The 15,162-nt window shown below is 56.9% G+C and overlaps 1 protein-coding gene across 1 annotated transcript; it reads left to right on the forward strand.

Annotated features, from left to right (window-relative positions):
* Positions 1-991: 991 nt before the first annotated feature.
* On the forward strand, positions 992-9,833 carry NPTX2 (neuronal pentraxin 2). Its single transcript, XM_080672241.1, has 5 exons — positions 992-1,561; positions 3,137-3,353; positions 5,777-6,021; positions 7,755-7,934; positions 8,457-9,833. The coding sequence occupies exons 1-5, from the start codon at positions 1,136-1,138 to the stop codon at positions 8,682-8,684; spliced, it is 1,296 nt and encodes a 431-aa protein (XP_080528367.1). The 5' UTR covers positions 992-1,135; the 3' UTR covers positions 8,685-9,833.
* The last annotated feature ends 5,329 nt before the right edge of the window (positions 9,834-15,162 follow it).

Genomic DNA, 15,162 nt, shown 5'->3' on the forward strand with positions numbered 1-15,162 from the left:
CAGTGAACCAGCTCAGATTACAGCTGTGCATGGAAAATCTCTTGGAACTGGTTTGTAAACCACAGACAAGATTTTGAAACAAATGTGCGCCTGCCTTTTGGGGTTTCTGTCCATATCTGTTCTCTCCAAGAATCTGAGGACAGGAGTCTCAAAACGAGAAACTGGACATGTGCGCACCCCATATACTAGTGCATGGGTGGGGCGCGGTTTTACTCGGAGGCACCATTATGATGACTGCGGTGGAATGAACCCCACCCCGCCCAGGTATTGCTGAATAAGGTCACCATCTGCTGGGCTGTCGAGAGCTCTGCGCGTGGCCTTGACCCTGGCCCCACTCCATGCCTGTTGCACGCACTGGGCGCGGGCGTCCCCTCCTTGCAGTCAGCGCCTGCAGCCTGTGTCCATCCCCGCGGACCCGAGGATCAGGGACGCGGATGCGGAGGGTGTCCTGGGGAGCCGCGTGAGTCTCCTTCCCGCCTTCAGGGTCAAGTGGCAGCAGCCCACGCCAGCCACGGTGCCTCGAGACCACAGCCCTGGGTTCAAGACCCTCCTGGGATTTCTCACCTTTCTCCCTTGGGAAGGGGGGGGCAGCCCCACTCCAGCTTCGGGGCTGCGGCGACTGCTAAGCGAGTCCTCCCGCCGCGCCTGGTGCCCAGCAACCTCGCCTGGGGCGCCGGGGCACCAGGGGGCTCCCAGCTTCTCTTTGGGCGCGACGTCGGCCTCCTCGGGGGATCCAAGGGGCACCTAGACTCGCCGGCCAAGACTCCTAAGGGCACCCCGGGGATTTTTAAAATTTCAGCCCTTTCTTTCTGGTGGGGGGGGGGCCTCTGGAGCTCGCGCCCCCGTGCCGGCCCGCGGCGAGAAGGCACCCCTGCCCCGCCTCTCGCGTGATGCGCGCCGGGCTGGGCCAATCAGAGCTCGCGGCGCCGCGCCCCACGCGCCGCCACCCCCCAGCTTAAGAAAGGGCGCGCGGGCCGGCCCAGCCAGAGCGCAGTGTGCGGCGGGCTGTTCCGCGAACTCTGGCTCCGCTACCCTCGAGCGCCGCGTCCGGCCTCCGCCCGCCCAGAAGGCTCCCCAGCCGCGCGCCCCGACGGCGCCCACCCGCGGATGCTGGAGTGAGCGCGGCGACGGTGCGATGCTGGCGCTGCTGGTCGCCGGGGTGGCGCTCGCCGTGGCCGCCGCGGCGCAGGATGTCCCGGCGCCCGGCAGCCGCTTCGTGTGCACGGCGCTGCCCCCGGAGGCGACGCGCGCCGGCTGCCCGCTGCCCGCGATGCCCGCGCCGGGCGGCGCGCTGAGCCCCGAGGAGGAGCTGCGTGCGGCGGTGCTGCAGCTGCGCGAGACCGTCGTGCAGCAGAAGGAGACGCTGGGCGCGCAGCGCGAGGCCATCCGCGAGCTCACGGCCAAGCTGGCGCGCTGCGAGGGGCTGGCGGGCGCCAAGGCGCCGGGCCGCGCGGCCACGGGCAAGGACACCATGGGCGACCTGCCGCGGGACCCCGGACACATGGTGGAGCAGCTCAGCCGCTCGCTGCAGACCCTCAAGGACCGTCTGGAGAGCCTCGAGGTAGCGGGGCGCAGGGGTCCTAAGGGCGGGGGACGGCCGGGCAGAGGTGGGGCGCTCGGTCCTGCCCGCGAGGCCACGCGGGAATGGAATGAGCTGGGTTTGGGGGCGGGAGTTCTAGATCCTACTTGCGTGGCTCGAACCCTCCACCCTGTAAGTCCCCCGCGCGCCAGGACAGCTCAGTGGGCGGCCATTCACTTCATGAGGTTCGGGCTGGCCGACCGGGACGGCCTGCTCTCTTCTTGCACGTCTCCGAGTCTCCCGGGGCCCCACGCGCTCCCGGAGGCTGTTGCGGGGTGACCTGAGGCTGCTGCGTGAGGTCAGCGGCCCCTGGCCTCCCGCGTTTCCGTTATTAAATCAGGTCGGGGTGGTCCGGAGCGGGCAGGGACCTGCGGGGGACTTGGCGGGACGCGAGCGCAGCGCGGGCTGGAGGGTCACCGGCCGCACCCCGCACCGGGACTCACCTTGGAGGAAGCCAGGTTAACTTCAAAGGCATCTTGTCGGAGAACCGGAGAGCCGGAGAGCCGCGCGGTCCTAAGGTGCCCTTCCCGCGTGCTTTGTGGGAGAGGACCTTATCCCAGCCTCTCTTGGAAGGCGGATGCAGTTTGGAACTTAGAGAGAGAAATCTTCCTTTCATTTCCATCTCTGCTACGAAGTGTGGACGTTTCTGTGCAACATGTTTACCAAAATCCTTCTCAGCAAAGCCAGGTTTCAATGACAAGCGGTGATGAGTGCAACACTAATTTGAGGATTTCCTGGGGCGTGATGGTTACAGACAGCGTTTCCAGCCTCTGCCTATCCCTTAACCCACTATGATGAATAACAGCTAACCTATTGGGGGCACTGAAGACGTGGAGACAGAGTATCTAACTGTAACCCTTGCAACAACCCTGGGAGGCAGGTCCTCGTAACTGCACTCTGCAGTTTGGAACGCGGAGAGGGGGGGACACATGGTTTGGTTAGGACTCCGGGCTGGGCAGCGGCAGGCTCCTCCCGAGCCCGATGGTGACAGGGGAGTGACAGGAATAGGCAGGAGGATGTAGCAGCAGCATTAGAAGCCCAGGTTCCTGGAACTCAGGGTAGTCCTGTCTTAGATCTCTCCTTTCCAGTGACGTCTCCACGCACAGCCCCACACTGGGGGCTGTTTCCATTTCTAGATGAAAGTGCATCCACGTTGAGTACCGTTTGATTAACTCAAAAAAAAAAAAAAAAAGATCCTGGCTGCGTTTGGGGTTTTGCTGGAAAATGATAGATGTTGGTTAACATTTTGTCTTTCTAGTTAGAGGTGCCAAAATCGATTTTTTTTTTTTTTGAGAGGGGAAAAATGAGATTCCTAAGTTTCAAATACTGCCGCAAAGTAATCGTCTGACTTTGAAATCCTTTCCATAAAAAAAAAAAAAAAAAAAAAAAAAAAAAGGCATCTGAAACGCTCCCCTCTGTGCCACAGCTCCATTGGGGTGATGCTCCCTCTGTGGCGGGGCCGTCAGAGCTGCATGTCACAGTTTCTTTCTTTCTGACTGGCCTTTAATGCTTCTCCCTCACATTCCTCCTCCCCCACCCCCGCCCCCCGCCCCCCAGCACCAGATCCGAGGGAACGTGTCCAACGCCGCGTTGCCCGGCGACTTCCGAGAGGTGCTCCAGCGGCGGCTGGGGGAGCTGGAGAGGCAGCTGCTGCGCAAGGTCGCGGAGCTGGAGGACGAGAAGTCCCTGCTGCACAATGAGACCTCGGCTCACCGGCAGAAGACCGAGAGCGCCCTGAACGCGCTGCTGCAGAGGGTGAGCGAGCTGGAGCGAGGTGGGTGCCCGTGCTTCCTCGCGGCTCTAGTCGCCGCCCGCTGCCTCGCGCCCCTCCAGGCCCCCCCACCCAGACCCCCACCCCCTGATCTTGATTCTCGGCTGCAGTGTCGGGGAAGCTGGGCTCAGAGCAGGGAGGGCAGGCAGAGGGGGGGCCCCCAGCCCAGGGCGCTCTTGTCCATTTACAGACAGGCCACCTGGGTGAGGGAGTGGCTGCTCCCGGACCCCCACCTGCTGACTCTGTTCCCAGGTCGTTCGCTGAGATAGGCTCCGAGGCTGCACCACCCGTCCCTTCTCTCCTTGGCCCCAGGGCTGCTTGACCTCTGATGCATGGGCCAGGTCCTCTAATGCCTTCACTGGTTTTGGCTAAGTTTCTCTTGAACTTCCCAGCTGTGTGGTATAAACGGAGGGCACCGGCTCCGGTAGGATGGGCCCCCTCCCCTGCCCTTGGCTCTCCCGGCTCTGATTAAACCTGTCTGCCGTAACCAAGCTCACGGTATTACCAACACCACAGCCTTATTAAGTCAGCAAGCCTGCCCACCTGCAAGGGCAGAAGCTATTTCTCTTTATTAGATAATCACGCCTTCGTGAAGCGCATGGGCATTTGCAGATTACATACTTGGCGGCTGCAGAGAGTGGAAAGAGGGGCTGCTGCTCGTGGCTCTGTCATTCCTTGGCTGAGGGCCCTGAGCCTTGGTGCAGCTGCTCACCCTGGAACGTCGGGGGGCGGGGAGGGCTTCCTGGTTCTCTGAGTTTTGCTTCAGCCTCACGTGGGGCCTTAGAGCCTGGCCTGGCCCCACCCTTGGCTCCCGCAGGTGACCCAGGTCTTCTCAGCCCTCACCAGGTGGCCAGCAGCCCTGCAGCCTGGGTTGAAGGCGCCCTGCGGGGGAGGTCAGGCAAGACTATACAATCAGCCCTAACCGGTTTGGCTCAGTGGTTAGAGCGTCGGCCTGCGGACTGAAGGGTCCCAGGTTTGATTCCAGTCAAGGGCATGTACCTTGGTTGCAGGCATATACCCAGTAGGGAGTGTGCAGGAGGCAGCTGATCGATGTTTCTCTCTCCTCGATGTTTCTCTCTATCCCTCTCCCTTCCTCTCTATAAAAAAATCAATAAAATATATTTTAAAAAAAAGACTACACAATCAGCAGAGAGGAGTGAGACCACACGTGGAGCCCAGATTTGGGCACGTCTACGCTGCCTGCTCTCAAGAGTTTGGGAGGGTAGCGCTGGGCCCTGCTGCTTTGCTTTCAGAAGCTCTTCCCTGGCGGGCGTGAACCCTGGCTCCAAAGAGTGTCATCGTGTATTATGTACTGTGACAGAGAAGGAGTTTGGGGGGGGGTGAGTCACGGTGGAGATAGGTTGATCATTCTGGCTCCTGTTCTGCAGGAGTGAGGAAGGGACTGACTTGGTTCTGGGTCCTGGGAGCCTGCCTGTCTCTGATGGCAAATGGGGACCATCTGGCCCCTCGTGGTGCCTGCTAAACACTTGTCAAAGGAGGGCATTTAGGCTCCTTCACTGGCAGCATCTGGTCCCCACATAAGAGGGAAACTTTTGGCCTGACAGCTCACAGAATCGGGGGGGGGGGGCGGGGGGTAACCCTGCAAATGTTTGAACCTGGTGATCGGAGGCAGGTCTTGCCTCCTATGTGTTTATTTTTTGTTGTTAATTTTGAACTTAAGTCAAGGCTCTATTGAAAATTGCTTAGGCCCATTTAAGAGTACCTATCACTTTAAAGGATTTTGAAAGCATCGTTTACATGGGGACAGCCAAGAGGATTCTCACCAGTCCCGGGTGGGTCCAGGAGGGTCAAGGCTCTGGCCAGGTTGTTACCCCAGTGGAGAGGAAAGGGCAAATCCTGAGCCACGCCACGCCACGCCACGCCACGCCACGAGCCAATCCATGTCAGGGATTTATGCAAAGGCCACATCTGAGTTAAGTTGCAGAGTCAGGACACAATCACCTGACTCTGTTGCCCTGGCAGCGGTGATTCGTTCCTGTGAGAAGTGACAAAGGCTTGCTGGCTTGACACGTGTCTGTCGAGTGCCTGGGACCCTGTCACATGTCCTGCCTCCATGCCCATCAAGTGGTTCCTGACTCCGCCCTTGCTGAAGGAGCTGAGGGTGCAAGGACATAATAAGACTTGACCGAGAAAGGGTTTTCTGGCTTAATTGAACCAGAAAACGACGTCCAGCTTGTCTGTACCTGCTTCCTCAAGATTTGAAGAGTGAGGTCACTCTCGGTTCCGGCTGGAGTTTCAGCACTTTGGACAGTGGCTGTCCTGTAGCAGATGCTCCATGGATGGAAGGATTGACTGGGCGGTGGGGGTTGGGGGGTGGGGGAGGGGGGCGTCCAGGTGAGTTGGGACACTGTCCTTGCTGGAGGGGGGGCGGCTAACATGCTGCTGGCCTCTCTTCTCCCCGCCAGGCAACAGTGCGTTCAAGTCGCCCGATGCATTCAAAGTGTCCCTCCCCCTCCGCACAAACTACCTGTACGGCAAGATCAAGAAGACGCTGCCCGAACTGTATGCCTTCACCATCTGCCTGTGGCTGCGATCCAGCGCCTCGCCCGGCATCGGCACCCCGTTCTCCTACGCGGTGCCTGGGCAGGCCAACGAGATTGTGCTGATCGAGTGGGGCAACAACCCCATCGAGCTGCTCATCAACGACAAGGTGAGGCCGGCTGGGACGCCGCCTTCCTCGTCACGGTGGCAGCAAAGGTCTCGGGAAGTCGCAGGGACGCCGACAGCTGGCTGCGGGCTGTCCTCCTCGTGGTGGGGACCGCTCTGCACTGACTCAGCCCTGCTCTGGACAGCTGACTCGTCGGGGGGCAGGGCACAGGGGGCTGTCTGCTGCAGCTCGTGGAGATCCAAGCTGTGAGGCTGGGGAGAAGCAGCAGAGGGTCCAGGCCAGAGGTCAGGGAGGCACGGAATGAGCTGGGACGCCTGCGTGCCAGCCTGAATTGTCATGGGCCCTGAGGCCTGTCCATGAGGGTGTTTCCCGGGGCTGCACTGATTAGAGGACAGTGTGTGCGTGCGTGCGTGTGTGTGTGCGTGCGTGCGTGCGTGTGTGTGTGTGTGTGTGCGCGCGTGCGTGTGTGTGATGGCTCTCATGAGCGTATCTTTTTGTGGGGGGGGGGTGTTGAGAGATAATTTACATGCAGTAACATTTACACTTTTTGCTGAGTTGACCAGCGTTGACAGATGCAGTCCACTGCACATCCGTCACTGCAGTTAGAACCTAGGGTTTCGTCACCTCCAGATTTCCTCATTTCCCTGGTGGTCAGCTCCTCTTTCTAGCCCAGCCCATGGCAACCGCTGATCTGGTCCTCGTCCCTACGGTCTTACCTTTCCCAAAGCAGATGTCCCCTTTTAATAGACGGCTGGTTTTCAGGAGTGTGGTCTCCCCAAGAGACAAGCTCTGGGCGTCTGCGGGACCCCCTCCAGCAGCCCCACTCAGACATTCATTCTGAAGTCAGACGCCACGTGGCCAGAGCTGCGTCCTCACAGCCTCCTTGCTGGAGCTGAGCATCGGAATGGCTGCCCGAGCCCCTCACTCTGTCTGTACTGAGCCGCCTTGCGTGGAGCTTGCTTAAGTGGAAAACGTGGTGTAATCCACCTGCCCGGGGCTCCTCCCAGCAGTGGCCACGCCTCTGAGCCGGAGCCGGGGACTAATTGTTTTAAACGACTCCTTGGACACCGCCCTGAGGGCCAAGAGCCTTGTTTTCCTTTCCAGTTAGACAAGATGTGAACAGCCAGGTGCTGGGAGGTGGAGCCTGGGGTTGCTTGGATACCAGCAGTAACAACCAACAGCTGGCAGAGGAGCTGGTCTGCCCAGCACTCCCAGGGAGACAGAGGACGGATGCCCGCAGCATGCCCCTCCCCCACACTCACATGTAGTTGTAGCCTTTGTCCTGTGCATGGCAGGGCACCCACACGCAGTCCCCAGCGAGCGCTGCAGGGACGCTGGGACCTCCCCTGTGAGTGCAGGCGCCTGGTCTGACTCTTGTCCAGCGTCGTTTGCCCAAGGTGCCCTCCCTGCCCTGTGGCTTCTCCAGCCCGGGGTGTTCAAGGCCAGCATGGGGCACTGTCTATCACATCTGCTTGTTCGGTACAGTGTCCTGGCCCCTCAGCCAAGCCGGGACCAGGAGTGTCCGGTTGAAAGCAGGGCTGCCCTGGGGCCCGGGACTTGGGCCCCTTTCTCTTGAGTGTCTGCTGGCACCTGGTGTTTCCAGCCCGAAGGTCTCTCTGAGGTGGGTGGGTCAGGCATGTCACCCACAGAGCAGAGAAGGGGAGACCAGGAGGGACCCCACTTGATGGCAACAGCGGTGGGCCCCATTGCTCCGTCCCCCCAGCTCAGACATCTGGGAAACCCGCAGGGCCTCACCTGCACGTTGACCCCCACAGGTCGCACAGCTGCCCCTGTTTGTCAGTGATGGCAAGTGGCACCACATCTGTGTCACCTGGACCACGCGGGACGGCATGTGGGAGGCCTTCCAGGACGGGGAGAAGCTCGGCACCGGGGAGAACCTGGCCCCCTGGCACCCCATCAAGCCGGGGGGCGTGCTGATCCTCGGGCAGGAGCAGGTGGGTCCAGGGACTGAAAGGTGGGCCAGCCCCTCGCCCCGCCCAGCTGTCTGCCTGCTGGAGGGGACCCCGTGGCACGACAGCTACCTGGAGGGGCGAGGCCCCTGGCTCTGCTCACACCATCTTGTTGGGGCGGGGGGGCGGGGATGAGCATTGACTTCAAAGCTGAGCTGGAGGCTGATGGAAAGGGAGGGAGAAGGCGCTAAGGGCCTTGGGGGCTGAGTCCCGGCTCTCCCTTGGCCCACGCCCTGCTCTCCTCCCTGTCACCTCTTCCTGGGGAGGGGCTGGAGCTGTGAGGCCAGGTCTAGTCCTGGCTTTGGGACTTTGCCCAAGTGTCTCCCCATGTAAACTGAGTGATGGAGTAAAGATATTTCCCCGGCCCCAGTCCCCGCACCCCCCCACCCCCGGGCCCCAGCTCTGTCTCTCTCCAAGCTGGCATCCTCTCCCCAGAGCCAACCCGCTCCCATGCCATGGGGGGGTGAGCCTTTGAGCAGCTCTGACGTGGTTCTGTCCCCTCCGCAGGACACCATTGGGGGCAGGTTTGACGCCACACAGGCGTTTGTGGGGGAGCTCAGCCAGTTCAACATCTGGGACCGCGTCCTTCGCGCCCAAGAGATAGTCAACATCGCCAACTGCTCCACGAACATGCCGGGCAACATCGTCCCCTGGGTGGACAACAACGTCGATGTGTTTGGAGGGGCCTCCAAGTGGCCGGCGGAGACCTGTGAGGAGCGCCTGCTGGACTTGTAGCGCCCCTCCTGGTCGGGGGCGGGGCTCTGCGCACGCCCTGGTTAAACTGTCTGCACCTCCTGCCTGAACGGCCTGGGGTCCCCGGGGCCTGAGGCTCTGTGGCAGCACGTGCCTCCGGCTTATCTGTTCCGTACCCAGATTTCGTTGTTTTGGGGGTAGGGCCAGAGTCCCTGGGGAAAGCCCTGAGCCTCCGGGGGGGGGGGCGGGGGGGACCCCATGATCTGACTTCCTCCTCCGGGGGATTATAAACCCTCAGGCGCTGTTCGGAACCCCTGTCAATGCTAGTGCACCCCAGCCTGCCCACCCCCGGCTCCTTGGTGTCTCGTGCGTGTCTCTGTCTGTCCCCTTCACAGGCTGTGCAGCCGTCCTGCTGGAGTGGCCGTGACCTTTTGGCCGTGACCTTTGTGTGTTGAGTACATCCCGCTGCCCACTGAGCACGTAGCAAGCAGCCCCCACCCCACCTGCCCCCGCAGTTCTCTATGCCGTGACCCAGGAGGGCAGGCAGCCAGGCGTGGCCTGCCCCCGCCAAGGTAGAGGGGGTGTCTGTGGCTCCAGAGCGGGAGCCGGGAGGGGCGCTCAGGCCGCCTCTCGTCCCCTCTGTCGCCTCTCCCTCAGATCAGTGCTTTGTCACCCGTACGGCTTTCAGAGGCCTTTCTTCTCCACTGGTGCCACGGGTCCCGTGACAGCTTTTCCAGCCCCTCGGTACGCTCTGGGGAATTTATTTTTCCCGACGGAAAAGGCCAGCCATTCGCTGGCTCCCACGTGCGTGCGACGTCTCCCTCGCGGCGAGCAGTTGGTGCGTTTTAGTCCACGTTGGTTCCTGGGCACATCTGACCGTCTCCAGTGCTGCCCCCGGAACCCTTTCAGGGCCTGGGCGTCATCTGGCTGGTAATGCGCTTCGTGGCCCCAGGCGGCCGCCTTGATTGGACGGAGGGGGTCGTGGTTGTTTTAAAGACAAAGCGATGACCTGGGGAGATTTATAAAGCTAAATATTATATATTTTATTTTTCATACATGTTTGAAGTGCAAGTCTGTGGAGATTCCATTTGTAGGGCCGCGCTGACCTGCCCACCCTGACCTTGTATGGATGTTCTCTATGGCCGGGACTCAACGACCGTGGAGTTGTGATTAAAGTTCACAGGAAGAGGCCTGGGCGTCGGCTTTCTTTGTGTCCGGGGTCGAGGGCAGGGAGGGATGGGGCTCTGCCCCGCTGCCCCCAGGTAGCATGACGGCCCCCCTGCTTGGCCTGGGACCGGCGTCCGGTGGGCCCAGGGAGCTGAGGGTGCTCGCAGGAGGGAGTGGTGCCCTTTCCTCCTCAACTCCAGGCCCAGGCGGTGGATGCCCCGCAGGCTCTGCCCAGCTTCCCTGTCCCCAGCCCAGCCCTGCCTTCCCAACCAGGAATCGGCGGGTTCAGCGACATGTCCCTCGGCTCCCCGCCCCAGGCTTGACCCCTGTTCGGGCCCCCTCGGTGTGTGCTCTGCCATCCATCTCATTCCCTCCTCCCACAGTAATCCCGGTTCCCAGGTGGACACGGGGGACGGTGAGGCAGGGAGGGACGTCTGCAATATGCAGCTTGACCAGGAAGCTCGTCAAGGCCAGGCTTGTGCGTGTTTGGTTACGTGACCTTGGCCTTGACAGGTGGCTGGCTTCCCATTGTTTCCTCAAGGAAGCGCAAGGCAAATTTACCAGGTGGCTCCACTTCTCTCCACAGAGCAGTCATGCTCTCTGTAGCTGCCAGTGCAAATATTCACGGGCACATCTTAAAGCCCTGTTCAAGCAGAAATAAGACACAGAAGATTGCGTCTCGCCGGGGAGATTGACATTTCCTTGTCACTCATTATCCGACACAAGAGAACATGTCCCCGGGGGAAAGCTGCAGCCCAGCCCTGGCTTTCTGTGGTTAAGGGCGGGGCCGGGAGGCGGGGCAGCGGCGGGGGGGGGGGGGGGGGGGGCGGGGGGAGAGGAGTACCCATCATGCAGGGTCTGTATCTTGGCTCAACACTCAGGTCTGGCAAGAAATACATCTATTTTCTTCAAAGACTACTTATTGGGAGACATCACATATACAACAGACTGGGTGTGACATGTATACACAGTTTTAAAATAATCATCCATGAAGATCTGCGTACCGACCACTCCGTTTTAGAAATATTTGCTCAGCGCCTGCTGTCTGCCAGGTACTATTGTAGGTACGTTGTTGATATCCATGAACAAAAGGAAAAAAAGGTTCTGCCCTTGTGTATCCAACATTCTGGAGGTTGACAATAACTACTAGACACATGAGTAAGAAAATTATGTTGATTTGTTGTTTTTTTAAAATATATTTTATTGATTTTTACAGAGAGGAAAGGAGAGGGATAGAGAGTTAGAAACATCGATGAGAGAGAAACATCAATCAGCTGCCTCCTGCACACTCCCCACCGGGTATGTGCCCGCAACCAAGGTACATGCCCTTGACCAGGATCGAACCTGGGACCCTTGAGTCTGCAGGCCAACGCTCTATCCACTGAGCCAAACCGGTTAGGGCGATGTTGATTTGTTAGAAGTTGGTAAGGGCTGTGGGAAAGGACATGTAGGGCAGAATAAGGAGGAATGAAGTGTGGTTGTGGGGATGGGTTTGCAACTTAAATGACGTCTGAGAAGACTCGAAGGGGGTGAGAGAGCTGCCCGCTCGGCCCTTTGCTGTATAATTAAACCACACGGGTTCTTCTGTGACTGGCTCTTTTCAACTCAATATTATGTTTTTGAGATTTCTCCAGGCTGATGTGCACAGCTGCAGTTTATTAATGTTCATGCTATGTAGTCTTTTTAAATGCATATTTATCTAAACACATATTTACCTGCTGATAAGCTTTTGGATGGTGTGTATCTCCCAGTACAATCTGTAAGAATTTTCTCTACGGCCAGTGCCCGGGATGCAACGGCTGGGCTGAAAGATGTGAGCATCTTCACATTTAACCAGGTGTGATGGGTTGGATTGTGGCTCCCCTCAGATGTTGAGGCCCTAACCTCCAACATCTATGAATGTGAATTTATCTGGAAATAGGGTCTTTGCAGATGATCATGTTGAGATGAGGTCATTAAGGTATGCCCTAGTCCAGGGGTGGGCAAACTTTTTGACTCGAGGGCCACAATGGGTTCTTAAACTGGACCAGAGGGCTGGAACAAAAGCATGGATGGAGTGTTTGTGTGAACTAATATAAATTCAAAGTAAAGGAGCGGAGGGAAGAGCAAGAGAACTGGATAGAACAGCCGGATCCGGCCCGCGGGCCGTAGTTTGCCCACGGCTGCCCTAGTCCAATATGACTGGTGTCCTAATAAAAAGGGGAAATCCGGACAGAGACAACCAAGTATGGAGGGAAGACCATGTGAAGACACAGAGAATGCCATCTACAGGCCACAGAACACCTGAGACTACCAGAAGGGAGGAGAGAGGCCCGGAGCAGGTCCTTCCTTCCCTCCCAGCCCTCAGAAGGAATCCTGGCCGTGGGAACTGTGAACCAATAAATCCTTACTGTTGAACCCACCCAGTTGATGGTATTTTGTTGCAACAACCCTAGCAAACTAATACACCAACTTGTTTTCCAAAAAGGTTGTATCTATTTGCGTTTCTACCAGCAATAGAGTCCCTATTGCTCCACATCCTCACCAGTGCTTAATGTATTCAGACTTGTAAACTTTTTTTTGCTAATCTGGTGGGAATCTACACTAATAAAAGAGAACGATGCAAATTGACCGTATCTTTGCGATGCCCACCAGCCAATCAGGAGTGAGTATGCAAATCAACCCAACAAAGATGGTGGGTTAATTTGCATACACAGGTGTTCCACACCGCCCCAGCTGCTCCGGGCCTCTGGGCAGCATGGGAAGGTGGAAAGGCAGCTCCGGGCCGGAGCAAAGGTGGTGCCGGCAGCCAGGGGAAGGAAGGCCCATTCTTGCACGAATCTTCATGCATCGGGCCTCTAGTAACATAATATTTAATTTGCATTTCATTTGCACTTCCCTGTTTGCTAATGCAGCTGAGCATCTTTTCCTATGTTTGTAGAAATCTGCATTTCTTCTTCCAAGAAATAACTGTTTACATATTTTACCCTTAGGTTATTTTGCCTTTTTCTTACTGACTAGTAGGACTTTGTTGGGTTCTAGTAACGTATTCTTTGACAGTTATATGTGTTGCAAATATTTCCTTTCAGCCCATGGCTTGTCTCCTTGCAGTCTTTGTTTCAAGTTTTTTGAAGCTATGTTACTAGGTGCATACACATTCAAGATTGTTACATCTTCTTGATGAACTGACACCTGTTTTTATGAAAACTCCTCCTTACCTCTGGTAATATTCTTTGCTCTGAAGCCTGCTTTGTCTGATATTAGTTTGACCACTCCAGCTTTATTTTGATTCGTATTAATCAGTTGGGTGTTGCTCTTTATGCAATCTGACTTTAACTTGGGGAATTTAGACCGTTTACATTTATTGTGGCTGTTTTTATGATTAGGTTTCAGCCTATCAACTTGCTATTTGTTTTGGATTTGTCCCATCTTTTTTGTTCCTTTTTTCCTCTTTTTGTCTTCTTTTGGGTTAACTGTTTTTGTATGATTTCATTTTTATCTCCTTTTTTGGCTTATTACCTGTAACTATTTTGTTAAATTAAACCATTAAAGGTTATACTACTTCAACAGGGGGTAGGGCAGGCTGGGGGAAGGTCAATGGGGGGGGGGGAAAGGAGATATATGTACTAACATACGTAATATTTTAAACAATAAAAAATAAATTAAAAAAGATAGGCAATTGAACATACAAATGTTTATTGGAATAGATATTAGGTTCCTAATACTGTATAATAAATTTTCACAGAATTAGCAGCTTAAAACAAACAAACAAAAAGGCTAGCCCTAACCGGTTTGGCTCAGTGGATAGAGCGTCGGCCTGCAGACTCAAGGGTCCCAGGTTCGATTCCGGGCAAGGGCATGTACCTGGGTTGCGGGCGCATCCCCAGTGGGAGGTGTGCAGGAGGCAGCTGATCGGTGTCTCTCATCGATGTTTCTAACTCTATCCCTCTCCCTTCCTCTCTGTAAAAAATCAATAATATATATATATAAAGGTTATACTACTTCACATAAGGTGCAAGAATCTTAGAACCCTCTATGCTTCCACTCTTCCCTGATGTGTTTTTGTCATGCATTTTACTTTTACGTATGTTATGAATACCACACTGCATCATTATTTTTGTTTAAAATAGCAGAATGACTGAGTTGCCTGCCAGGAGCAGGACAATGGGCCTGACAGGGGAAGAGGCGTGGCACATACTCCATGAGGCCCTGAATCCCTTGCCTGTTCCGAGCTGGCGGGGTGTAGCTGGGAGGACCCTGGAGACATGGCCACGGCCCCTGGAGATGGGGCCAGGATCAGCACCTTCTCTGCAGGGAGCTGTCCCCCAGGACCAGGGCCAGCTCCGTTGCTGTGGACACAGCCTTCATTCACCCCAGGGCAGCCAGTCAGCTGGTTCCCAAGCTGCCCATTAGGAGCGGGGCCTCTGGAAGGCCAGAGGAAGCCAGCGTGGCCTGGCCAAGTTTACCCACCGTGTCCTGGACAGGCAGGCAGGTCTGCTGTGCGTGGTGAGCTCAGGTGTCCTCACCCCGTAGGCAGCGGAGTCCTAGCTGCCGTCGGGCCCCGGGAGAGGAGCCTCCACGCGGGAACCTCTCCTCACAGCCCCCCTCCTGTTCTACTTCAGGAGTTCCCATCGCAAGAAACAGGAAAACGGAATAAATAAATATATGTGTGCTTCCCGCAGAGAGAGGCGGTCGAGTGGAGATGGCTGAGAGGAGACTTTCAGAAGAGCGTCCCCTGAGAACGCCAGACTCACCCCCAGGTGGGGGAGGACAGGCGGATGCTGAGACCACCCCCTGTTTACATGTGGGGAACCTGAGGCCCCAGAGTTCTAATAAAGCCAAGACTCAACCCCAGACTTCTTAGCATGCGTGCCCTGCACCCCTTATTCTCTTAATAGTAGGATGTAATCATTTTTATTCCCTGGCATGTAATTTAAAAATAAATGTGGCTTTTGGCCTATTTACAAATCAAGGTGTGTACATGGACCGATTAACCCGGAACCAGGGGGGATGGGGAAGGCCAGCAGGGAGAGCCCAGGGCACCGGCCTCAGGCTCCTGCAGGAACGCTGAGCCTCTGCTCAGCAGCTCAGGGCCACAGGCTCTGCTTCCCCAGCTTCTCTCTGCTGGGACACACTTGGCAGACACTGTCCACGTGCCCGGCCCACCCGGCCGTGACCCAGATTGTGGCTAAGCCCTGAGCATGTCCACAGGGAAGCACAGCCATGATTCACAACCGCTAAACTGCTGACAGCTGGTCAGGGAGGCCTCGTGGCCTGAGGTGACAGCTGACTGGGTCTGGGCCCAGCTGCCCTTGCTGTGTGGTCTTAAACAAGTCGCCACCCTTGCTGGGCCATCTGGAATGGCCTGGAGTTT

The sequence above is a fragment of the Plecotus auritus genome (assembly GCF_963455305.1).
Source record: "Plecotus auritus genome assembly, chromosome: 6".
In the NCBI taxonomy this organism is placed as follows: Eukaryota; Metazoa; Chordata; class Mammalia; order Chiroptera; family Vespertilionidae; genus Plecotus; species Plecotus auritus.

Bases quoted from the DNA above. Each gene is read 5' to 3' on its own strand.
- NPTX2 (XM_080672241.1), top strand. From the start codon at position 1,136: ATGCTGGCGCTGCTGGTCGCCGGGGTGGCGCTCGCCGTGGCCGCCGCG. The intron at 3,354-5,776 runs GTGGGTGCCCGT...TCTCCCCGCCAG, and splicing joins GGTGAGCGAGCTGGAGCGAG to GCAACAGTGCGTTCAAGTCG. The intron at 7,935-8,456 runs GTGGGTCCAGGG...TCCCCTCCGCAG, and splicing joins TGATCCTCGGGCAGGAGCAG to GACACCATTGGGGGCAGGTT.